General features: G+C 37.6%; 1 protein-coding gene across 1 annotated transcript in view; it reads right to left on the bottom strand.

The window, feature by feature from the left end:
- The window catches only part of IFIH1 (interferon induced with helicase C domain 1), a 55,268-nt gene extending 30,384 nt beyond the window's left edge, over positions 1-24,884 (bottom strand). Inside the window, exons 1-3 of the mRNA XM_068543963.1 lie at positions 24,402-24,884; positions 17,551-17,719; positions 12,868-13,008 (exon numbers count right to left, since the gene is read on the bottom strand). Coding sequence (XP_068400064.1) covers positions 12,868-13,008; positions 17,551-17,719; positions 24,402-24,857 — 766 coding nt within the window. The 5' untranslated portion in view covers positions 24,858-24,884. The remainder of the gene's footprint in view (positions 1-12,867; positions 13,009-17,550; positions 17,720-24,401) is intronic.
- Positions 24,885-26,937: the final 2,053 nt, after the last annotated feature.

Below are 26,937 nucleotides of genomic sequence, written 5' to 3'. Positions count from 1 at the left end.
ACTAAGATCCTGCAAGCCATGCGGTGTGGCTTAAATAAATAAATAAAATATCTTTACAATTAATAATATTTCATAATATTTACACGTGTTAGATAATTATTATTTTATGCTAAAGCTTCCAAATGCACTAAATAAATTCTATTAAAGAAGGCTTAAGCTATGTAAAACTAGTCTGAGTGTCATATATTTAAACTGGAAATAGAAATGGGTGCAAAACAGACATAGTATGTTATCAATAAAATGTCTCTGGAAAGGGACAACATACAACTCCTTAAAACTACAAGTATCTTCTTTTTCTTTAACTGGTTATTTCTTTTTTTAAGTCAGGTATGTTGAGGTACAATTTCCATACTGTAAAACATCACTCTTTTTAGGTGGATAGTTCGATGAGTTGACAAATGTATAGTTTTGTAACCACCATCACAATCAAGATTTTTCCATCACCTCAAAATCCCCTCAAGCCCCTTTGCTGTCACTGCCCTCCTGCGGTCCCCTGGCAATCACTGATTCGGTTTCTGTTCCTAGAGTTTTGCCTTTTCCAGAATGTCATGTTAATGAATTCAGGCACTATGTAGCCTTTATGTTTGGCTTTGTTAACTTAGCATAAAACATTCAAGATGCAGTCACGTTGCTGTTTATATCAGTAATTTGTTCCTTTTTATTGCCGACTACTATTCCATTGCGCATCTGTGACGTGTGTCTGTGACATCTCCCTTCCAACTTGGATAAGCCCATTTAGCTTGGGAAATATAGTGGAATTACAGCCAATGCCAATTAAATATGTAAGATAGCTTTCTTAAAAGTTAAAAGAAAGCTTATAAGAAATTTGTAAAAAATAAAATTGTCAGTGGACTTACATACTGTTTAAGTATATTAGCACAACACAAATATACTCATGTGAAAATACTGTGCTTATCAGTTGTCGTAGATTAGCTTTGAAACTCAGATTTGAGGAATCCCTTATGATCACACGGGAAAGCCTGTATATCTCACTGAGAGATTTTAAATATGGCACTTTGCAATTCCCAGAGGTATGCCTTGTTAGGAACTCAGAGGCGAGTGTGGGATAGAACTGTCAAGTAGGAGAGCGTTTTGGGCAGATGTACTGATGAAAAGAGAATATGAGTTGTAAGGAAAAGGCAAGGTGTAAAATGAGATGGGGAAAATGTCACTGCAAGGATAATTCTAGATCTAGAAAGAGAGACCAAGATTTTTAAGGCAAAAAAAGTGAATTTTGACATGCTTTTCACTTGTTTTAAATGTGGTATTGAGAACTGAAGACAATGCCAAAAACACTGAAAAACATTAACAACTATTATCTAAAACTGAACATTGTATCTTTAAGTTTTCCACTAAGTATAATCCAGATGGAAATTATACTTGATTTTCATTTCATTTTCTAATCACTAGCAGTTAAACCACTATCTTAGACCTCCTCTGTGTATATGTAAAGTCAGGATTTTCCCCAAGCTTTGTTCCAACATACATAAGGTTTTGGAGAGCTGCTTAATGCAATGTGCATGAATAATTTATGAATATTAAAGAAAGTTACTACCAAAAGAGGGTATTATTAATTAAGTTCATTATCTGGATTATTTTGATTTAGCAAACAAATCTGCAATGTGTCAGAGGACACTGAGCTCAGTGCTTTCACAGATGTAATGTAAGTGATATTTTAAGCTCTCAACATCCTATGTGGTAGATACCTATTATCACCTCAGTTTCATAGGTGAGAAACCAAGTCTCAGAGAGGTTAAATGATTTATCCAGATCACACAGCTAGAATGGAGCAGAGCTGGGAGTCTCATTTTCTGAATCCAAGTCTAACATTCCAGTGCTTTTTTTTTTTTTTCTAAGCAACTTAATAAAGTTTATTTTCAAAGTAATAAATGAAAACTTTTCATGGTTAAGATGAGCAACTCCAGTTTTTCTCTTCCTGTGACTTCTGAGGTTTGTTTTTTTAATGATGTTTATTGGAGTATAATTGCTTCACAATACTGTGTTAGTTTCTGTTGCACAATAAAGCGAATCAGCCATATGCATACACATGTCCCCATATCCCCTCCCTCTTGAGCCTCCCTCCCATCCTCCCTATCCCACCCCTCTAGGTCATTGCAAAGCACTGAGCCGATCTCCCTGTGCTATGCTGCTGCTTCCCACCAGCCAACTATTTTACATCCGGCAGTGTATATATGTCGATGCTACTCTCACTTCGCCCCAGCTTCGCCCTCCCACCCCACGTCATCAAGTCCATTCTCTATGCCTACCTCTTTATTCCTGCCCTGCAACTAGAGGCCAAGAGGCACATGAAAAGATGCTCAACATCACTAATCATTAGAGAAATGCAAATCAAAACTACAATGAGATATCACCTCACGCCAGTCAGAATGGCCATTATCAAAAAATCTAGAAACAATAAATGCTGGAAAGGGTGTGGTGAAAAGGGAACCCTCCTGCACTGTTGGTGGGAATGTAAGTTGATACAACCACTATGGAAAACAGTATGGAGTTTCCTTAAAAAACTAAAACTAGAACTACCATACGACCCAGCAATCCCACTACTGGGCATATACCCTGAGAAAACCATAATTCAAAAAGAGTCATGTACCACAATGTTCATTGCAGCACTATTTACAATAGCCAGGACATGGAACCAACCTCAATGTCCATCAACAGATGAATGGATAAAGAAGATGTGGCACATATACACAATGGAATATTACTCAGCCATAAAAAGAAATGAAATTCCAGTGCTTTTTGCCCAATGCCTAGCATGGCTGATGATCATTGTAAAGCTTTGTGAACAAGCAAACAGTACTGCATCCATAGTGTTAAGTGAAATGAAAGTTGTTTATTTTTTAAGTTTTCATTGTAATGTCAAGTTTTCTATCAATCTTGAAGTAGCTTATCTTTCCCGGAAGAAAGTTAGAGATTATTTTATTTTGCTAACATCTCTGATTTCACCCACAAACTTTCATTTACTTTACTTTTAAACATCCACACTTTTTAAAAAAAATTTGTATTTTATCTTGGAGTATAGTTGATTAAACATCCGCACTAAGTTTTAAACTTTTTTCTGCACACAAATAAAAGAAGAGCATTTCTATCCTTCTTAAAAATTAAAATTAATTAAAATTAATTGCAATAATTCGGCTAGAGATCATTATGAAAATGAAAGTCAGCATATAGAGGTCTATTTCTTTGTCATTTTAAGGATATATAAATCTCCAGTTTCTCAACACAAAAATAATTTTGTTTCCTTGGCAGCAAATTCTTATGCATTTGATATATTTTTTTGATTTCATAGAAATAGAAGCACAAAAGGAAATAACTCTAATAATTAAAGAAAATATATTGTCTCTCCCATAACATTGAGAATGCCTTTCCCAGAGATTTTCTTCCTGCATTCACCTAAAGAAATCATGTTACACACACACACACACACACACACACACACACACACACACCCCAAAAAGCCAGATCAAAAAAGTGTTATGTGATGACAAAATTAAACCAACCTATTGAGTTTATAAGCCAAGAATTCCTACAATTGATTATATAGGATTATCATGTTTCATTCTTTGTATCAATATTTTTCACAGTATCAATCTGGACTTATGTCCTAATGAATAGTCATGTGTCTATGATTTTAAAATAGATCAGATAAATAGTCAATTGGAGACTGGGTGTTCCCATGAAAAGAACATGTGCTATGGAGTCAAACAGATCAGTCTCCAGATCTGAGTTCAGCCACTGCTAACAAGTGACTTAATCTTTAAAATTTTTAAAAATATAGATACTAGTTTCTACTTTCTCCTTTATCGTGAGAATGATTCTGTTAGATCAAGGAAATAAATCTTGAAGAGAAACAAATTTTAAATTCTCATGAAGTTGCTGTTTAAATGAGCTTTGAATATTAGAGTTAGATTACATAATAAGTTTAGTTAACTTTTAGATAGGTGTCATTTCCTCTAGGAAAAATATCTAAGCTAGCTATGAAACAGATTAGAAAACACTGGTGATTTCTGTTAAAGAAAAGCAGTTATTCCTATCAAAATCTATTGGAATGAAGAAAAACAATACTCATCCAGTTAAAAGATAGGATTTCTAGAATAATTTTGTAAACAACACAATACAGAACAGCTTTGCTTACAATAATAGTGTCTAAGACCAGTCCATAAGCCATGGAAAAAAACTGCCTCATTTTATAATCACATCTTGAATAGTTTACTAATATGGCAGAAATATTAACTTGAATCTGAGAAATTTTATATTTAACATCTTCTGGAACTTTAAATACTTTAAAATATTTTTAAACCATTTAGAAGCCAAAGAAAATTGAAATTAAAAAATTTCAATTGAAAAAAACCTCTTCCTTGAAAGCCTTTTTAGATCTATTCCAATGTAAAGTCTGCCCTCTGCTGGAGAAATGCTATTATAACAATTAGTTGATAAGTATATTGTTTATTCAGCCCAAGAACTGAGTGAGTTTCATTAGATAAGATACAAATTGGTTCTTCTACCCCTACCAGGTAGTGTCCCTCCTATTTTCAGCCTAAGATGCATGTCTAACTCCACAAAAGATTTCTCCTCTTACCCCTCGCCTCAGGCCGTCAGTCTCTTTGCTGGAAAATCGTTTTGCATTACATTAGGAAGGGGGCCAAGCCTCTGTGCTACTGAGAAAGAAGAAGGGCACCAACAGATCCATTCTCCTGAGAGGTAGTGCTTACAGGGTCTGCAAATAGTCTACTTTCACTTGCCAGATAATGGTATATTTATTCTAGTTCTGACCTCGTGACGCACATCAGCTTCACTTCTTCAACTACCCCCACCTTCCCTCCAGTTGCATAATCCCCACAGTCTGGAACAGCAAAGACCACCCCTAAAGCTTCAAACACATGTGCACGTATGGGCACATATGCAGCCTCATGAACTTCTTAAGTGTGCTTACTGTCATACTAATAATACCTAATTCCTTTTCTTTTGAAATAATCTTTTTTGAGAGGAGATAGAGGACTTTCATTTTCAGCTCTATGTATATGGATTTGTGTGTGTGCGTGCACACGCACACACACACACACACACATACACGCTAACATTTTGGTCTGTCAGACTCTGCTCTCTGTGCCAGGGAACATGTGTTCCTGCAGAATGGAGAGAAGCCACCTCCACCCACCTTGCATATTCTCTCCTGGATCCAAGCTTCTAGGAAATGAGTTCCCCAAAGAGAAAAAAAAAAAAAATCTCCTGGAGCCACAGGCCCACATGGCTGTCCATGGAGCTCCTCTGCTCCTGTTTATAGAATTCACACTGCTGAAATGTTTCAGCCAGAATTAAATTGGAATTGTGTATATTGATGTTGGCTGAAATTGTATCATCTATGCCCTTTAGCCTTTGGACTTGGGTCTCAAAGGGAAAGAGGATGAGTCAAGTACAGGGTTGTGGGGATAACCATACCCACTAGAGTGACCCATTCATTCATTGCTAGTCAGCAGCAGAGGCAAAAAGTCCAAGAGCAGAGTCAGTTAAGAGTGATAAGCCTGATGACCACATGGGAAGTAAGTCTTGGCAATCCAAGGTGGCAAGATAGAAGATGATGAACTGGAAACCTCTTCGGCTGGTAGGCACCCTTAAGGAAGAGCTATTCAAGTTAAGTAGACCTGAGGAAAGTATGGGGAGAGATTTGTTTAAAGGTATCCTGGTAAATATTCAATAGCAGCTCTTGGGGAGAAAAAAAGCGACAATTTTAAAGTGTTTGCCAATATTGATGGTATTCATATTCCCACCATGGCTGATTTCAAGCTACCAGCATGACATCACCAAGTGGAACTGGGAAGAGACATGCACACTGGGCTCCTGCAAACTGGAAGGAGCCCATTCCAGCACCCTGATGGATACATCCCTCTAACTAAGGACTTTCCCACAAACACCATCCGAAATGATCACACATGCTTTGGGCTAATATTCCGTAATTGTCCAAACAACGAATGATAAACATTTAAGAGTATTGTTTTGCCTTAGGACAAGGCTTTGTAAAAATCATAGTAAGAGAAACCCACTAATTCTCATTGATCCTAGAAGTCTTATCTCCAACCACCCTCCTCCATAAATGTTCCCCTCTAATCCAACTGTTCCCCTACCCACATTTTTTATAAAACTTTGTTATGTTTATTACAGCTGGATTTTGATGTGTTTATTATAGCTGGATGAATTTTTTGTAGATTTTCTTTTCTAGCATTTTAGTTTTGCAGCAAAATTGAGTGGAAGGTAGAGAGATTACCCATATCCCCCCATTCCCACATAGGGATAGCCTTCTCCATTATCAATATCCCCCCAACATACACACACACACACACACACCACATTTTGAACTTTCCTATACCTGCACTTTTGCTCATGGTGTCCATGTAACGGGAAGTGTTGGCTACCACTTCTGTTTACAGGTCCAACACAGGACCTTCAAGGCGCAGATGAACTGCCTCACATTCTTCCTCTCTGGTAAGCTTTCTCTAAGTCTTCCTTCTTTCACCAGGCTTCTCCCCTCATCCTTTAATACTTTCTCTTTTGCTAGAGATAGATTACTGTCTCTCTTTGCGGACATGAAACTTGTTTTCTTGAACGGGATTATAAACTCTCTGAGGGTGAGGACAATACCCCAGTGCTTGGTTTTCTCAATAATATGACCTGACCAACTCATTCTCAGCCTCTAGTACTCACTCATATGCCAAAATAGAGAAGGTAAGGTCTAACGATCAAACTAAAACCACTGCTTTTGTTAAAACTCTGCTAGAAAAGCTTTAGGCTTGTAGTCATAAAAAGATGTCATGAAAATAAATCCAACATGTATTAGCTGGGCAGTAAAGAGGTTTCTCTCCATCAAAATACATTCTCACTCCTGAGATATGAACAGTCACCTTCCTAGAACTATTATGCAATTGGAGGTCATATAACTAACCTAGATGGCTCTTAGTGGGTTTCATATAAAATACAAACCTATATTACCCTTTAACAAACACCAATATCGGCATCTGTAACAGCATCTCTTCCTCCCTCTCCCTCTCTCTCTCTCTCTCTCTTTCTCAGCTCACAATAATATTTGCCCTTTGGATTGCCGTAGTAGTATTTCTACTTCCCAATAATTAATGTAACTAAATTTAGAAGAAATATAGATGTAAAGGAGAGCTATCTTAATTCAGAGCAATCCTGTAACAGTATGGGTGATCTCTCACAGTATTATTGCAGACTGCTACATCAATTATCTTTCCCACTAAGCTCTCAAGGTCTATGTGGTATGTATTTCTAGAGATTCTAAAAATCTCTAAATTTCTAGAGGTTAGTACTATAGAACATTATTCTGGTCCCCAAGTGCAAGGATAAATTTTGTGGCATTTTTACAGAGATTACTATAGACCAAATCTAAGATTGGACTTTGGTCTATAAAAAGGGAAAACAAAACAACAACAAAAAAAGTGCACTAACAGATTGGGCCAGAAAGAAGGAGGCTGTTTTATAAAGGTCAATTTTTAAACCCCTCCTACAGAAGATGATCTATGCAAAATATATCCACAATATATTCCAAAGCATAATGTCACCGGATAAACCTAAGGAGTGGAACATATGGGGGAATATGAAAAAGAAGGTACTAAAGTCTGAAAACAAGCAGGTTGGTAAGCTCATTAGCTTGGGTGGAATTTTAAAATCTTCACGTGAACGAATATATAAATCAAAATATACACATGCACTCACAGTCATGCGCACTGTGTATTCACACATGGCACGCTCGCCCTGTACGTTATAATCGTCCACCCTGGAACAGTGACATTCCATTCTCTTTATAAATGTCAAAGCGCCCTCTGCTGGCCAACCTGCGGTACTTGCATTTTCTAGTTTCATAACAGGGCGATCAACAAAGGATGATAAAAGAAATTTGGGGGATTTTCTGTGGAACTCTGCATAAAACTAAGTTCATTCCAAATACAGTAAATTTTATTACTTCGTTTTGAACCTCATTTGCTTTATTTTTTATTTTATATATGTCATTAATTCCTAAAATAGTATATTAAAAAGGTCAATGTAAAATAACCACTCACTTGTTTTAACAAAGCAACAGTAGCAGACAATTAAAAATGATTGCATAACCAATTTTACTGTAAGCCTATAGAATTAGCATAAACCAGATAACTGTGTATTTGCTATAATTAAAATATTTTTAATAGAAGAAAATGAATGTGGGCATTGTGCCCCTCTGATGTTTTCTAGGGAAGTGTGGTCTAGAGAAACACCAAAGTTTTCCAATAATTTCTTGTTAGAAAATGACCAGTGACCTCAGAAAGCAGAATTATTACATCCAGCATTAAAATTCTATGAGTAGTCTGAGAACTATTCAAATATCCTTTAGAAATGGTTGTATTAGTGTGGAAAAACCAAATTTAAAAAATGGGGTATACCTTAATTATTAACCACTTTTTAAGGGAAGAAGTTGAAAGGAGAAAGGAAGAAGAAATGCCAGACTCCGATGTGGAGGCATGACAAAATCCCTGCCCAGAACTGCCCACTAGGGAATTCTCATCTATCACCCCAGGCTAAAGGAGAGGTTACATTTGGTGATTAAATCACTGATTTAATCACTGAAGGAGTCATTAGAATTGGTTTCAGGGTGGGCCACTATTACTAATACTAGTGTGTCTTACCTGTCAGGTGTGTTAAGGAGTAAAAAAGGCTAAAAACAATATATAAAGAATCTTTGCATTAAAACTATAAATAATTAACATTTGTATCCACAAAGACTATTATGCACTGAAAAACAATATTTTAGAAACTGATTTGGAAATAAAAATTAGATAAGTCTTAATTTAAAATTAGAAATAATTCAAGTCATTTTTTTGCCTATGAAAATTCATATTTATAGAATGTGTGTAGCTTAAGTAATAAGTTTCTTTCAATGCTACCTTGGTAACTGTATTTGAAATCTTAACCCAATGTACTGAAATTCAAAATAAAGATTATATATTGTCAATATCATTAAGATACACACAAAAAATTATGCAAATAAATATTACAGATTATTGACTATTGTCTTATTATGATTGTTAATCCTGTAAAAGAATGCCAGCGTAGGCAAAATCCTTCTACAGTTAATTTTGCAACAAAAACTTCAGTCCAAAGAACTACAGTAACTTCTTTGGGTTAATGATACTTTACAAGTCATTTATATGGGCAATTCTTAGTTCTGAAGAGCAGCAAGAAAAGAAATGAATACCTGGGAAGATCCACAACATCTATCAGAAGCAGAGGCAAAGGCCTAAAGCAAAAGCGCTCCCTTTTCATAAGTCAGTTACCCTTTCTTACTGCTCTGGAAAGGACCAGAATGCATTGGACGAACCTGTTCCCAAATCCACATGAGAAGTCCAGGCACCACAAGAATCTTACAGACTAGAAGATTGTTAAAGTCTGTGAATTGGATGGAGTCCTCAGATGACTGTACAGTTTGTTGTACTCTCACATGTTCTCAGACTAGTACACATTTTAATAGTCTGTACTTTTCTTTCACAGCACTTACTGTGCAGCTATATGGTGACTACCGTTTGACGTGCCCATCATTTGAAAGCTCCCTGGGAGCAGAAGTCACATCTGGTTTACTCCACCCCAATATTTACAGTGCTGAACGCTGAACAGTGCATGCCTGGCACACGATAGGAGTTTAATAAGATTCGTTAAATGAAAGGAAGGGAGGGAGGGGACACCAAGAGGGAAAAACAAACCCCTTTCTGTCCCTTAAGGCCATTATTAAGATCCAGATTTGTTTCACTTGATGCAGCTTTAAGTTTTATATCAAATAGTAAGAAAACAGATTTTTTTAAAAAGGTTTTGTCTTTAATTTTGTCCTTGTTGAGACTCAGAATGCTCCACAGGTAAATAAACTACAGGCTGACAAGATGCATTAGGTTGGCAACCTCGGATGAAAAACCTTCATTTGAGATGCAGGATCAATTCCCAGCCTCAGTCCTGGCTTCAATTCTTTCTAGTGCGAATTGAGAAAATAGCCAGTAACCCACAGAGATGTCAGGTAGCCTACCAAGGAAGTTTTTTAAAACGTGAAAAACCCACATTCAGGTAGTAGTTTTGGCATTCCTACGCAATCATGATTTCTGAAAGAAAGCGCAGCTGCTCAAATGAAAAGAAAAAAATAAAGGTCCTCTAGAATTCAGGTTTAAAAGCTTTGCTATTCTGTACAGTAAACCTCGCTACTGAAAGTGTAGTCCAAGACCAGCAGCATCACCTGGGAGCAAGTGAGAAAGGCGGAATCTCAGGCTCCATACAGAGCCTACTGAATCAAAATCTGCACATCAGTAAGACCTCCTCTTCCAGGTGACTCATAAGCACATTAAAGCTTCAGAAGTATTCCACTAAAAAAACAAACACCTTAAACAAGGCAATAGCAGGCAAACTATAAAAAATCTTGATACTATTTTATGACAAAAGATTGCTATCCTGTATATTTAGCTAATTCACATAAACCAGCAAGAAGAATATAAAATACCCTAATAGAAAAATAGGCAATTAGCAACAACAAAAAGAATGAACTTGTAAAAACATTTTTCATTAGAAAAAAATTCAAATTCAAGTAGTAAAATACCAAATTGGCAAAGTTTAAAAATAATATTACGCACTCTTATAGAATAGACTTCAGGGCAGTAAGTACTCTCCTATACTGTTAGAGCACATGTTATTTGGTACAAGTTCCTGGAGTGAAATATAACATTAAGTATCAAATGTCTTAAAACTGTAGAAATCATTGATCCAGAAATTTCAATTATGTAATATGTTTTTAAGCATTAAACTGGGTGGGGTAGGAATGGATTGGGAGTTTGGGGTTAGCAGATGGAAACTATTATATAGAGGATGGATAAACAACAAGGTCCTACTGTGTAGCACAAAGAACTATAGTCAATATCCTGTTATAAACCATAATAGAAAAGAATGTGAAAAAACATGTATATATATAACTGAATTACATTGCTGTACAGCAGAAATTAACACAACATTGTAAATCAACTATACTTCAATAAAATAAATTTTAAAAATTAAAAATAAATTTAAAAAGAATTAAACAGACATAAATATGAAGAGAGTTATGCAGCATTATTCATGATGTAGAAATGTGGAAACATCCTACATGTTCAACAGTTGGGTAATTAATCATAAAGCATCCAATGGATGGAATTATTATTCAATTGTTAAAAACCATGCTGTAGAAGACTATCTAATGAATACAGGAGAAACGCCATTATATATAAACATCCAGGTATGTAAAAAAACGGGATACCCAAATGTGAAGAGTAATATATCTTACTGTAAAAGTGTGTGTGACTTTTTCTTTGTAGGTTTCTATGTTTTCCAAATTTCCTGCAATGCAGCTATATTACTTTTCTGAGTCGAAAATAGTATACTTTGTAATAGTGTGATGGAGTCAGCTCATACTGGCGCACAAGAACAATTGTTAAATTTTCTAGAATTTCATGAGCCAGTTGTTAATGTTAAACGCAGGCAATTTTAAAAATTAAATTATATGGACTTAACTAAAAAAATTATATTAAAACAAAGGTAAAGAATACTTAAAACTCATCATTTTCTAATCATTTTACTAGATTTTACAATCATCAATGATGTTGAGGCTATTTCAGCCTATTGTCTCTGTATAATGGAAATGGCAAATAGTGGTGTGCTACTGCACATCTATTCCTGACTTAGTGTTCGGTGACATTATGTGGGCACTTGAAAGTAGCCTTAGTGGGAGTATTTACACCATGAAGATTGGCATATGCTACAAATCAGGGCTTTTTTCTTTTCCCCAGAGAGCCACTTGGTAAACATTTACCAGCACACCAGACTTCAACCAGACTATCTCTAGTGAAAAATGAATGTGGCCATTTGGGGGACAGAGGGAAGGAGAGAAGGATTCTCCTTTATGAGCAAATTAGGGAGGGGAAATAATTAAATCAGTTTGATTCTTCCAGGGCTGTTTCATATCAAAACGGTGGACATGGTGGATCTAGTACCCATACCAATTAGTTACTGAAATTCAAACCAACTCCTGTTTAGCACCCATTCATCTTCTTTTCTAAAGCCTTGGTTTTGGTCTCTATAACCCAGTTGAACCTCTCTGCGACATGCCGGTCTGTCAAAAAGGGAAAACGTAATGGCCTCATTTAATTCTCAGAAATTTGGATGAGTCAAACTAATTCATGGGGACTTCCCTGGTGGTCCAGTGGGTAAGACTCCGTGCTCCCAATGCAGGGGCCTGGGTTCGATCTCTGGTCGGGGAACTAGATCCCACATGCTGCAACTAAGAGTTCACATGCTGCAACTAAGAAGCCCACATGCCACAACAAAGAAGTCGCATGCCACAACTAAAAGATCTCACATGCCATAACGAAGATCCCACGTGCCGCAGCTAAGACCCGGTGCAGCCAAAATAGATAAATAAATGAATAAATTTTTTTAAAAAAAACCCCACTAATTCATGTATTTGAAAGTATTTCGAAAATCATGAAATGCAGGACATGCTTATGATATTTATCACATGACAAGGACCATGGATATCTTATAAAATAAAATTAGAACCCAGTGTGTTCATGTTCATAACATATTAATATTGCATTAGTTTTAAAACATTTTTAGACACAAAGAGAAATTATTTTCGTTTAATCTCCTCCAGAAATATTATTTTAACACAAGTACTCACAAAACCCCAAAGCCCAAAATTTCTCCCTCTGTTTAATAGATCCTAATGTCATCAACGCAGCAACTGATTTTTCCAGAAGTAGTTAATGAGTGCATATAAAAGTATGTGTGTGTCCCAAGTACCTGAAGCTACAGAAGAATCTGCAAAAGATGGTTCCGATGAATTATTCTCTCTGTCCCAGACCTCCAGACTGGGCTGATCTGTGACTAAATGGAGGGGCTCTTTGACTTCAGGACCATCTTCTGGTGATAAATTCTCAGACTCTGTGAATAAAAGTATTAGAATGTAAACAATAGTGCCATGCAAGTTTTTATACAGTATACATAACTGTCATTGTTATTTTGAAAACAGAATAGGGGTTCCTAATAGAGATTAACCTGAATATACTTAAATACTTTGAAATTCTAAACAGAATGTAAATTGTATTGCAATGCAAGTTTTTATACAATATAAAGAGCTGTTATTTTTATTTTGAAAACCAAGTGGGGTCCCTAGTAGAGATCTGCCTAAATATACTACAATACTTTGACATTTTGTAAGGCTTGGAACATGTTTTTATGTTGTGACAAAGTATTTTTATTTCTAATATGAACACAGTAGTAATTCTTTTGTGATGACTAAATTTTATCTAAAAAGCCAATATAATAAGTATTATGCTAATCGTAAGTGTGACGATTTCCTATCTGACCATCAACTTTAGGAAGTAAGCCACTTGTTCAATGATACAAAGTCACATGTAAGGCTGCATTAATGAAAATGCAAATTTGGTGGTAGTTTTTCTTCAGCTTGTGCTCTAGCCTTTTTGTTCTCTCACTGCGTGTTCTACACGAGATGTACATATGCTTTAATGTCAGCCTACATTCATGTATTCTGAATTTCTGGAGATTTTTTAGAAATTTAATGAAATATTCTGAATCCTTCCTTTCTCCTTCCCACCATTTCTTCCACCTGAACTTTTATTTTCCTTCAGCCAACATGTACTGAGTGTTCTCTTAAGGACTTTTGAAAGAAAGTTACAAAGAAAGGCAAGAGTTTCTGCCCTTCTGAAGTACAATGTGTCAGAGACTGATGCCATAAAGAAAATTTCTTAAAGTATCATTTTCGATTAACCCATCTTAAAGAATAAGGAGAAAATGTGTGCTGTGTATGGAGAATTTCCTGAAGAAAACTGTTCTGACTTTGGAGTTTGTCTTTAGACAAGATGATTTTATAATATTTGTAGGTACATATTAAGTATGTTTGGGGTTTATAATAATAATAGTCAATTTATTTTGTGCTTTACAAATGTTAAATCTTTTAATCCTCAAAATAATCCTGGGTAATCAGTAATATTATTATCACCATTTCACAGAGGAGTAAACTGAGGCACAGAGAGGGCAAGTACCTGGTGAAAGTCACACATCCAGGGACATGAAAGAGCCAGGACTCAGTAAGTGTCAGGATCCAGAGCCCAGGCTCCTGTGTTAGTCAGCATGGGCCAACATGATAAAGTACCATAGACTGAGTGACTTAAGTCACAGAAAAGTATTTTCTCACATTTCTAGAAACAGGAAGTCCACGGTCAATGTGCCAGCAGGTTGGTGTCTGGTGAGAGCATGTTCCTGAGGTTGCAGAATGTCACCTTCTCACTGTGTACTCACATGGTGGGGAGAGAGAGAGAGACAGAGATCTGTCTTCCTCTTCTTATAAGGCCTCGGTCCTATCAGACTGGGACCCAACCTTTGGATCTCACTTAACCTTAATTACCTCCTAAAGACCTAGCTCCAGACACAGTCACATTGGGGGTTAAGGCTTCAATATATGAATTTGGTGGCAGGGGGGCTCGATTCCATCCACAGCAGCTCCTACCACAGCTAACTTTGAATAATGACAGCTAACTTTGTTCTGGGCATCAAGACCTGCTAGAAAAATGATTAGATTCCCTTAATAATATGTACAGTTTAGCCAACAATATTTAAATTCCTGACTCCCCTGATTGGATTTTCAGGGAAGGACATGAGAACTAAGCCCTACTTAATTGGAATGAGTTGGTCAGGAGCACGAAGGAAGCCCTACTTATTTGGAATGAGTTGGTCAGGAGCACCCTGACTGCTGGTAGGGGTAGTGAGAGTGTAAGGTTGCTGAGTCCCAGAAGGGGATTGCATCTTCCATCCAACCTTCAAAAGAAGCTTAGAAATCCCTTTCTACTGGGCTCCCTGTCTTTGTAAGAGCCCACATATCTGGGGCAACATCCATCATCACCCACTTTGGTTGAAAGAAGGAAAAGCCCCAAATGTAAGAGGATCCTGTCAGGGGACCAGGGAGGGCGAAAAGAATGATGGATAATTGGTGCCACTTTTTTCTTTTCAGAAGGTCTTTATCCCTTTTATAAAGTGTTTGGCCTTGGCCAGCTGATAGTATGTGCACAGGCTAGGAGAGTCTGGATAAACTAGTCCCCAGGCCATTCTGAAACAGACATGTAAAGACTTAATCATAATACAAAGTTACGGCGTATAATAAGGAAAGTAAAGAGGAAGGCCTGTGAATATTAGATAAGGTATGTGATGAGGTGTGTTATTATACAGGTATTACGTGTATATACTTTACCTAGGATTGCTATCATTCAAAGCATTAGAATTTGAAAAATCACATTAGCTTCCAACAAGGCACCTTGTGAAGTGGAACTTAAAAATATCTTAGAAAGAAATATGTTGTATGTAGCTTGTTGCTCCGCTCCCCCCCAACAAAAAAAAAGACAGAAATATGGCCAGATGTTGCCTATGTCAGGAGAAGCTAGAAGACACTTAGAGTTGATCTTCTAGACTTTTTCCTAAACTAGTACACAACCATAAAATGGGTAAGTACCCTCTACTTTGGGGGATGAATATAACAAGGTCTCTTGTGATCTACAAGGCTGCTCTTTCTAATATCCCTCCATACACTGAGGCCAAAATTTCCCAGGGAACAAAAAAATTGAGACTGTAGCCATTTCCCTTTGAAGTTCAAGTCCTAGAGTGTTTGTCATGGATGGAAATGGTCCCACGAGATCTTGAAAGGGAACTCATCATGAGAGGGTGTGATCTGCACTGGGGTCCAGCTCATCCTTGAGGTATGTAGGAGAAATTTGGCCCCATTATTGTATGTAAGTTTGGCCTGAAGTCCCTTTAGAATTAGCAAACTGGCATTAGAGTTACATTGTGGAAATAATAGCTGGGCCATAATATATAAATGCAAAAGAACCTATAATCTTGATGTTGCAAGCAAGTGGCACCACTGAGCCCACTCCAGAGAACTGAAGCAAAATCAAGGTGCTTCTATGGAGAGGGATTTTTTTTAAATACAGTTACACTTTGCTGTGGAAATAGAAACAATGACAGTAGAAACTGGGGGACCTGCTAGTGGACAGATCATGGAATTACTGCTTGGCTTTTGAAAGCTGGATTAACCACATTTGGCTGAATAAATCCCCCTCAAATCCCTAGATAATCTCAAAAAGAAGGGGAGCCTCTTGAGCTTTTCACTTTGTGGCCATCTCAAACATATGACACCATAAGGAATTTGCTTTGGGCTTAAGCAAGAAGACCTTCCCTAAACATGGATTAGACTTCACTCCCCGTGATTCATTTACACACAGGCCCATTAAGACTATTTTGTAATTCTTCTGGGCTTTTCAATATTTCATAGTAAAAATATTTGTGTGTGTTTGTGTTTGTCTCTCTATATATACATATACACACACATATGTACACACCGTTGTGTGTATGTGTATATATACACTAGATATATATACACACAGATATATATGTGTATATATATTGTGTGTATTTCTAACCATTGAGCAAAATTAAGCTATTTCATAAATAATACAGCATAAAATCATAATATGCTGTTTACTCTAATAATTTAGTAACTATCTGTTTTTCTTTTGCATAAGTAACTTAGAAAATTGTTCACTGTGTTTCTTATTCCATTAGGAAGTGTGGTTTATGGGAATGGGGACTTTGTATGTCTCATTTAAATCCATATCCCCAGCACCTAGAACAGTGTCTGGCACATTGTTTGTACTCATTACATGTTGATTGAATGACTGACTGAATAAAAGAAGTGAAGTAAGCTTGAAATGATTATAATCATTTAAATTATATATAATTGTGAATAAATTATACCAATTATAAATTGGTAATCATTCATTACCAATTAAACTTCAATTTGTCTTACATATGATATTTTTAAAAGCATAGGATACATACTCTGTAAAGAAAAATAAGGTGGCAGATTATATTAGATTTACAAATGATATATGTGAAAGAGCTCTAAAATGTTATGTTTATTATTATAATTGAATACTTTTAAAAACTCACAGAAAGTAACACTGTGATATGTTAGCAATTACAGACCTTTTATCAAATGTTTAATAAATTCCTTAAAAATTTATATAAATGTCCAGAAGACTATGCAGCAGTTGTAATAACCACTAAAATATTTTCTTCCAATTTATTTGTCTAGGCAATGTTAAAATTATCTTGATAAAAATCTCAGATAATCACTTTGTTTCCAAAATAAGATGGGAAATGGAAAATATGTTGGACAAGGAGTCAGCTGCCAATATTCCAGCCCACCTTGCTAAGTGCTGTGGTCTTTGGAAGGTTCATCTTTTCCCAAGCAGCAGTTTCCTCATTTGTAAAAAGAAGAAAACGTATCTCTCAAAATCGCTTGAAATTTTGATTCTAAATACCCTAGTATTTGGCACTGTGTCTACAGGCCTCATTAAACTGTTAGTCACTAGGCGAAACGCACAAACCCTTCCTTTGCAGAATGAGCAATACCTTCATTGCTTTCATTGTAATCGGTGCCTGTTAACTCCTGGGCAAGCGCATAGTTTCCTGTTTGCCTCAGAACAGTCAGAAACGTAGAAAACCAGTTTTCTTTCTGCACGATCCTTTTCAGTAGCTCTCTTACCCCTGCTTCATTTCCATTATTTTCTGCAGCAGAAACCTGTTTTAAGAGAAAAGCAGAATTAAAGAAGTCCAACTATCTTATGAATAAATTTAAACAGGAACTAGCCTTTAGAAAAATTGAACAATTAAGCATATGTATAAAGGCTCATATTCAAATACTAAAGAAAACAGCAATACCGCTTACAGAAATTTTGGATTCTAGGGGGAAAAAAATCCCTGGGCCAATCCCCCTTTTAAATATACACTATTTTTTTAAGCTATTGAGATATTCAAAGCTGACACTTAGGAAACAGATGTTTTACCTCCGCCATTCTGAATAAGGGGTGCAAAAGAAGGCGTCTGTAATCTCTAGCCATGTTATGTCTATTTGTATCAATTTCTTTCTGTATATCTAGGGCTTGCTATTTCTTTTCAACTCATGGAGTCTATAAATAGGAAATCAAACATTTCTTATCCGATCCCTCTTTCTTCACTATTACCATTATGGAATAAGTAATTACTATCAGAGATTTATATTCTTTAATATTTGTATTATTTATTACTGTTATAATACATTTTTTAAAAAATTTGTATTTACTTAATATTATAAGACAAACTTATTTCTATATTCCTTTTTTAAAGTATTGGGCAGAAGCATTTCTGTATCCATTCATTACTATTTTTAACCTTCATTTAATTTCTCTTTTAATCTAGTAAATCTTTTTAAATGTGAATCATTTGTGTAATCATTATTACAGTGCATCTCCCCAGTTCTTAATACAGCACCAGACATTTGGAGAAAAGATCACATTTAGACCAGAAAGAAGTTAGGCAGGACACCATCACCTTGCTGGGCCATTAGGCAAGCCACTTCCTCTCCAGACCTCAGTTTCTACATGTGTAAAATGAAGCAACTGAAATGAAATTACAGCGTTTGTCCGTCCTAGCTGCACGTTAGAATCACCTGAGGAGCTTTAGAAAATACTGATGTCTGAAATCTACCCTCAGAGATTCTGATTTGTCCATGGGGGGAAACCAGAAATTTTTTTCAAAAGCACCTCTTGATTCTAATCCGCAGCTTAGGTAAGAAGTACTAACTTACATACGCTCAAAGGTCTTTCTCAACATTTGCCCATCTTCTACATGTATAATATGGACTATTCAGCTAGAATAATTGTTTCCTACGAATTTGTGTATTTTCTAGTCCTATAAATATATCCAATAACCATTTAATTTCAGGAATTCACATTTTTGGAACAATGTCTGGTACAAATTCAGTGTTTATTATTATGATGACTGGGAAAAGCATCTATCTTTACAAACATTTCACCAGCAGACACTACTTAGTACAAGATTATACCACATGATTTCTACCCAAAGGATACGTTCGTTTCATTAGCTAATAGATAATTATGTTATTATAAATGTTTTGCATATATCAACCCAACAACTCTGAAGAAGATACCGATATTAACCCATTTTACAGATCAGAAATCCAAGGCTCAGAGAAGTCCAGTTACCTCCCTAAGGCCACAAAGCTAGTAAATGGCAGAGGTGGAATTAGATCCCAGGCATTGGCTCCAGAGGCTGAATACTGCCTTACTGAGTTACAATTAGAGCTGGTAATTGTCTCCAATTTTAAGTTCATTTTCTGACAAGAAGTGGTTAAAATGACTACTTGACAATAAAATTTAGTCGATTTCAGTCCATCTCCCCCACAGAATTTCTAAGCAGATTCTTGCTCATTTCCTACTTTTCTCTAATTTTGTTAATTTTCTAATGGAAATTCTTTGTCTTCTCTGATGTTTGTAACATCTCTATTATTGTCTGCTAATTTAAGCAGTAGTCTCTAAAGATGCTAAATGAGACTGGTTTGAGCACCTTATTTTAACTCAACCATTTCCATTTTTAATTATCTCAGCCTTTTATCGGCTTTAAACTCATTCCACAGAAGTAGTAATCAGAAAGCATTTCTCTAAAATGAACAAGTGAAGCACTGTAATAAATACTTATACTTAAAAACCTAAGCATATTATATCCACTAAATTTTCTTTGACTATTAACCAGTTAGTCGATCTTTACTGTAGAATTGTATTTGTCAAGCTTGTTTTGTCCTTACTGAGCTCAGGGATTTGAGAATCATTATGCCATTATTTCCTGCAAGTATTTTTATTATTTGAATGTGGAACTACATATAATACCTGTGCAATTTTAGCAGTGGCATCAAGATTCTGAATTTTTAAGAAATCTTCCTAGTTTGGGTGCTAGAAAGTACATCAATTCCCTTTAAAGCAATCACACAATGTTTTTTACTTAATCTGTTCTCCTATATATAAGATCCCAATATATACACTTGATTACTGAAATTCTTGAGAAATGAACATTTAGACTTGAGCCTGAAACAGGACATATAATGATTCCCACTCATGTTCCTTCCCCACCGAATGTATTCTCTGAATATGAAGTTAAAAATGTCTATGGATACATTGTTAACTAATTTATAGAGTGTAAAATAAATATGAATTTGTGGGTAATACAGTTCAATGCTTTCATGTCCTGAATTCTTTGATGTATGTTTTTTCTAACAGAAATCAGTAGAGAAACCAATGATATTTCGTTTAAGCACTGGCTTGCCAACACAATTGTAAAGTTAGATAAAAATGCTTTCTCCCCCCTCAGAACAACCTTAGATAGCTATTTAAATATAATGGTGACTTTTTAATATAGCAGAGCTCAACCCGCAGTACCAGTAAATCAGGAAGCAAAACTCTTATATTAAAAATAAAGAATTTTTAAAGAACAAGTTCCCTCCAAAAGTTAATGTCTTTCTGAATGACTATGTACTGTCACAATGACATAACTAATTTCTTATTTGTACTTTTTGTTGCTAATAAAATTCTTACCCATCCTAATTTACCTGACATTACAATGAGCTAGAAGGAGATTAATTCTAATACTCAACTTCACGTTGATGGAACTGGAGGGTTTCTAGCTGGACTGGTGATATTATCTGAGGTTCTACTGTGTAAATGAAAGGTACAGAGGGTCTTCTAGGACTATAGATGTTTGATGCTTTGAACTGGGCAGGGCTGAAACAGGCAGCTTACTTAAGCTGTTCAAATTGATATTAAGACACTATGGAGGGGCTTCCCTGGTGGCGCAGTGGTTAAGAATCCGCCTGCCAATGCAGGCAACACGGGTTCGAGCCCTGGTCCGGGAAGATCCCACATGCCACGGAGCAACTAAGCCCGTGTGCCACAACTACTGAGCCTGCGCTCTAGAGCCCATGAGCCACAACTACTGAGCTCGCGTGCCACAACTACTGAAGCTGGCGTACCTAGAGCCCTTGCTCTGCGACAAAAAGAGAAGCCACTGCAGTGAGAAGCCCGCGCACCACAACGAAGAGTAGGCCCCGACCGCGGCAACTAGAGAAAGCCCGCGCAGCAACGAAGACCCAACGCAGCCAAAAATGAATAAATAAAATAATTAATTTTTTAAAAAGACACTATAGAAATGTTTATATATCCACAGTTCATGGCTGTCTAAGTCATGGACGTGCTACGACGTCACTTAGCATCCTAAATAGAAGCAGGCCAGTACAGGGACACCCCCTTACTGTTAGGGAGCATTCTATTATAATGATCGATAAAGTGATTCTTGTATTTATTGCTGAGTCCTCAGTGTTTGCAATAGTGCCTCACGTGTACTAGACCTTCTTTAATTATTTGTTAGAAGAATGAACACTGATCAACACTGCATCGTAAGCTCCATGAAAGCACAGACAGTATTTGTGTTATTCTCCAATCATTTCAGCACTAGCATGGTGTCTGGCGCAAGGTGCCGTTCCATGAATTTAAACCGAATGAATGAATAATCAGTCAATTAAATAAATTTCTTTGGGTACCTACTGGTCACAAAACTAAATCTAGGATCATTTTTTTAGATGTGCTTATGTAAGAGGGGCAGGGATTGGGAGGTGGAGGTAAGAATCCAAGACCAAGTAGGAAGTGTCAACTGGAAAACAGGAAAAGCATTAAAATAAAATGTTTTTTAGAAGTTCTGATTTCTTAGTTAAATGCTATTTTAAGGTGTCAAAAAAGCAGATTTGGAGATCTTATATTCATCAACCACCCATCCATTCCCCAGTGCCTGGCAAGGCAATTCATTACTCCAAGTGTTTTCATGTCTTATTCCAGACAATTCCTTGGAAATAAATCCAATCAATCAAAACTTATTAAGCACCAATATTATACTTGGTCCTAACTGGGTTCTGGTTTCATCCTTAGATGAAAAACATTGTTTCTTCCTCAAATCACCGTTTAATCCAGGGACTTTAGGAGGCAGATCTCGATTTCAACATGGGGTATTTACCTAAACCCCTGAAACTTTAAATTCACAAGGAAATGTGACCAAATAAATAATAGAAGTCATCATCATAACCAAACAGCTCTTTCTTATTTATAAAGCTTTTTCATAAACACTACTTCTCACTCATGTTCAATAAAATACTGTGAATGAGAGAGGAAATTATCATTATGTCCATTTTCATGGGTACACTTAGGATCAGGAAACAAATAATTTGGTCCAAAGTAACACAGATGGTAAGAAACAGAGATAGATCTCAAATCCAGGTCTTGCCATTCCAAATTCCCATGGTTTCCCCACTACACTTTGCTGTAATACGATAAACATTCCTCAAGGACCCCGTATCAACATGCTGTGGATTCTTCTAAACCTAGTGGTGCCTTTCCATCATCCGCCATTGATTCCTTTTGAGACTGATGGTACCTGTAAAATGAGGTGTACGAAAACTATTCCAAAATTTCACACAGACACTATTGCTCCTTTGAAAGCCTCAGATACATAGCTCCTCTAGCTTTCAGGGCCTCCTTTGAAATATGACTCTGAGGGAGAATTTGGGTTGCTTTGGCCTTAACTGCTACCACTACACAAATGTCCCTTTACTCTATATCTTCTTTGTGTCAAATCCCTTGCATTCCTGCTAGCTGCCTCCAAGCTTGCCAGAATCAAGAACTTGGATAAAAACTAGCTGGCAGAAATTCAATCCAGGCAAGACAAAAGTGATGCTGATAGGCAGACATATTTAGAGTAAATAAGGAGAAGTGCTGTTTCGCTGGCAATCGGGACATCGTACCCACCAAACATAAACAGCTTTGTGGTGTTACTGGACTCTGTTGCTTCTGGACTTCCTAACAGCTACTGTGGCTGGAAATGCCATCTTCCATCTCCAGCTGGCTTGAAGGCTGCATACTGTCTTCCAAATTAAGTTTCTGCCACAGTGATGTACACATTTGTCATATCCAGCTGGACTACTATAATGCGTTCTAGCTGGTTCTCAACACACAAAACTACATAAACGTTACCGACAACAGTGTAAAGTAATTTACTAGTTGGGAAAACCAGTCATCAAAATTAGATGCATGCTTGGGTCTTTGGACAGGCCCTATGGCTGTCAAGTGGACAAAGGAGTATTAACTTCAGTCACTGAAGACCAAGTCACATCATAGGCTGATAGGAGTCCCATGCCCAAAACTTTGTAACAAGGATACAAACAGTTGATGAATTAAAAAGAAAGAGAGAAAGAAAGTGTCCAAAATCATAGCATGTTAGACTTTGACCTCCAAAATGGGTTTATTTGCCTACATGCCTTTCAAAATAAGACTTTTGACGCACACCCTGAATAAGTCAGATTTAAATAGGTAAGCATTTCTATACTCCACAGTACATCCTCACTCATTGAAAAACAATGAACAATAAAACATTAAGTGTAAAGTCACCTGTATAATTCATCCTGTCAAAATGCCACGTAAAAAATCTACTATTCTTTTATTAATATGGAAAACTGCAACTAGCAACATATTTTTTCAGTTAATTATCTCCAATTTTTGATTCCCAGAGAGTTGAAACTTTGAGTAAAGAAAAAAAAAAGTGTGTGTGTCTGTGTGTGTGTACTATGTAGTTTCCCCATTTGGACCAAAATTAAATGGTATAGTGCATAATACAGGCCAGAAATTGGCAAATTTTTTGTTTAAAGCCCAGATAATAAATATTTTAGGCTTTGTGGGCTATACATCTCTGTTCAAATGCTCCTAAAGCACAAGAGCAATCATAGCATGTAAATGAATGAGCATGGCTGTGTTCCAATAAAACTTTCTTTATGAACTGAAAATTTAAACACCATTCTGAGCTTTCGGGCTGGATTTAGCCCATGGGTCATGGTTTGCTGATCCCTGTTCTATGGAACTTTATAAAATAAGACATAAAATTTCACACCATCAGGAACTAAATCCCTTGCTCTGTTAATGTCTTCCTGGGAGAACTTGGGCAAGTTATTTAAACTGCCTCAGTTTTCTCATCTGTAAAACGGCACAGTTAATAACATAAAAATCCTCAATAGATTATTGCGAGCATGAACTCTGATAATACCTTTTGCAAATGATACTAATTGCACACAGTAAGTGTTTAATAAATGTTGTCTATTAGCATACATTATTATTCTAGAGTTAACTCCTCTTTAGTTTATTTCAGTGAAAGAATTAGAAAAATAGCCGTTTTCAAAATTATGTTTTTGAAAGCCTAGATATTCTCTTCTCAAGGAGGGATCCAAATTTACCGAAAGATATCAAAGAACATCTGGAATGGGGCAAATGGAGGAACAACCCAGAGTTGCAATACCTGTATCTGCCTAAAAGTCCAGCTCCATTTGAACTGACACCTACCCGATTTCTGTCTTCAACTGTCAGCAGCTCCTCCTCCACACATGTATCCAAGACATCTGTAACCAGAAGTTTGTCCACCAGTGTGGGCTGAAGGAGGTTCAGCAACTGGAGACACTCATCGTGAGCATTCTCAAAGGATGGAGAGGGCAAGTCGGTGAGATCAGGGTTCACGTACCGGGCGGCTAAGGGGTTGCCTGCTAGCCTGAGGGCGTCCACAAACATCCTAGCCCAGCCGAGGGGCCAGACCCCCTTCTCCAAGGTGTCCAGAAGCAGATCAGCTGCCTGCATGTTCCCAGTGGTGGCGGCCGTCCTCTGAATCTGCTCTTTCACCTCTGCAGGTAGAAAGGTCAGGTAGTCCAATACTGGCTCTACCTGGATATACATTTTCACTCGGGCCCTGAAACACGAAATGAGATAGCAGAAATTCTTTTCTGCGGAACACCCATCCGACGACATCTTTCCTTCTCAGAGGCGGGAGAAGATTCTCCCCAATAGACGGACAAGTTGCTGTTCTCAGCTCAGCGGATGAGATGTGTGTCCCGCTGCTTTGGAGCGGCGGGGTCTGCAGCGATGCTCCTGACAACGACGGGGTTGCCTGCACGACGCCCAGGCGGGCGCGCGAGGGCGCGGTCGCACCTGGGCAGGTGGGCAGGTGGGCAGGTGGGCAGGACGCGGCGGCGGCGGGCGCTCGCCGGGGCCGGGGACCGGTGCGCCTCGTCTGCGCACTGGGGTGGAAGCTTCGGGGCCAGCTTTCCGCCAGGCAGTTATATAGTTTGCCTGACTTCGGTTTCTGTTTCGATTCTCTTCTTCAGGACTTTCCGCACGTAATCCGCCGGGCGGAGTGTGTCTGGTCTGGGAGGAGCCACCCTTTGGTCGGTTCCGGTACGCACAGTCCTTCGGTCACGGGCCCTGCGGGGAAAAAGAAAAGGAAAGGGAATTCTCTCTTCCAGCGAGTAAGACAGCAGCGCTCCAGCAATGCCAGCGGGTATTTCGTCTACCTTGCCAGGGCTCGCCCTTAAAATTCAGACTTCTTTCCCGGGGCCGTCTCGCATCACCCCTTGTCAGCGAAGATGTGGAGGGGGTGAAAGCGCGTGACTGGGGGCTTCCCAGCCCAGAGGGAAAGAGAAACTGCCAGAGACCCTGATGTCAACAGCAAGGTGTTAGCGTTGGCTGGTGAATGCAGGCAGCCCCTGGCCGCGCCTGAGTGGTAAAATGACAGGGGACAGGCAGAGAGACGAAGCTAAGAAGACATCTTTTCAGAGGTGTGTTAAGCCCAGAACCCCAGGATGACGTGACCTCTGTACCCTTTCCAGAACAAACCTGCCCTTCTGTGGGTCCCCAAGAAGTAACTCTGGGAATCTACTTCCCAGAGGGTGGGTATGCAAAAGAGCAAGTAATGATAAACGATTAACTTTATTGCCTCATGCATAGATAGTAGTATTTATTTGGCTTTGACCAAGGCCTGGTGACAGACGCTGAAGGACTTGAACCACCAACTCAGCTTAGGGGGAAGCCAAGACTGAAGGTCTCCCATCTCCCAGTATGTAAGTTCCCCATATTCTTTAATATACAACTTTCCTTTAATAAAACAAAACAAAATCCCCAACAACTTATTTTTGATGTAGCTGCCATTCTTTTCTTGGATTCAATACAGCAAGTTTTGGCTGAAGCAGCTAGGAACTTAATTAGCAACTAATGTACCAACTTGTAGTAAACATCAACATTTGTCTATGTCATGAGGGAAAAGAAAAGACACCCACACTGAAAAGTGGCAGCTTTGGTTCAGTACAGAAGCCACATAAATGTGAGTCCTTCACGTTGCTACTCATGCAGGTGTTCTGCAGCCCTGGATGACTGTGGGTGGTAGGTTATCTGCTTCATAATGAGAACCTCATGGTCCAGAATTATATGGAGGAGGAAGGGGTCATTTAGGCTATCAAAAAGATATATTTAGGAAAAGGAATCTGCTAGCAATGCACATTCAATGAAGTTTGGATAGGCCGGGGAAGCTTGGTGGAGTTTTGGACTGGATAAGTGAAACACAGAATCTTTGTATTTACCGGAGGCATAGAAAATACCCAATTGAGTACATTATAGCTGTCGTCTTATATTATTTGCTAATTATATTATGTAGCTAAGCCTTTTTTCTTCCCCAAGGATTGTAAGCTGCTTGAAGAAAGGACATATTTACACAGGACCAGTACAATACTCTACAAATAGTAGGCCCTTGCTGATTCTCCCCCTGAATGGGAATTGTATTTGCCTTGACCCAGCAGCTGGCTTAATGTCAAACACACAGTGAAAGTTGTTGAAATGAAATAGAACCTTGGCCTTGCAGGTGAGCCTGATTTATGCTATTCTTTGCTGTCTCTTCATAAAATATTACCATATCTTTATTTACTTTGGAGAGTTTATCTTATAGGTAGAAGATAACCACATTAGACATTTCTACAGAAGTATTCAATCTATCAATTTTAGTTATGTGTCTACAAAGATATCTGTTAGGGCTATTAAACTCCCCCTCACCCCCGCAGGT

The sequence above is a fragment of the Eschrichtius robustus genome, chromosome 5, assembly GCF_028021215.1.
Source record: "Eschrichtius robustus isolate mEscRob2 chromosome 5, mEscRob2.pri, whole genome shotgun sequence".
In the NCBI taxonomy this organism is placed as follows: Eukaryota; Metazoa; Chordata; class Mammalia; order Artiodactyla; family Eschrichtiidae; genus Eschrichtius; species Eschrichtius robustus.
This window is presented reverse-complemented; position numbering and strand designations above follow the sequence as displayed.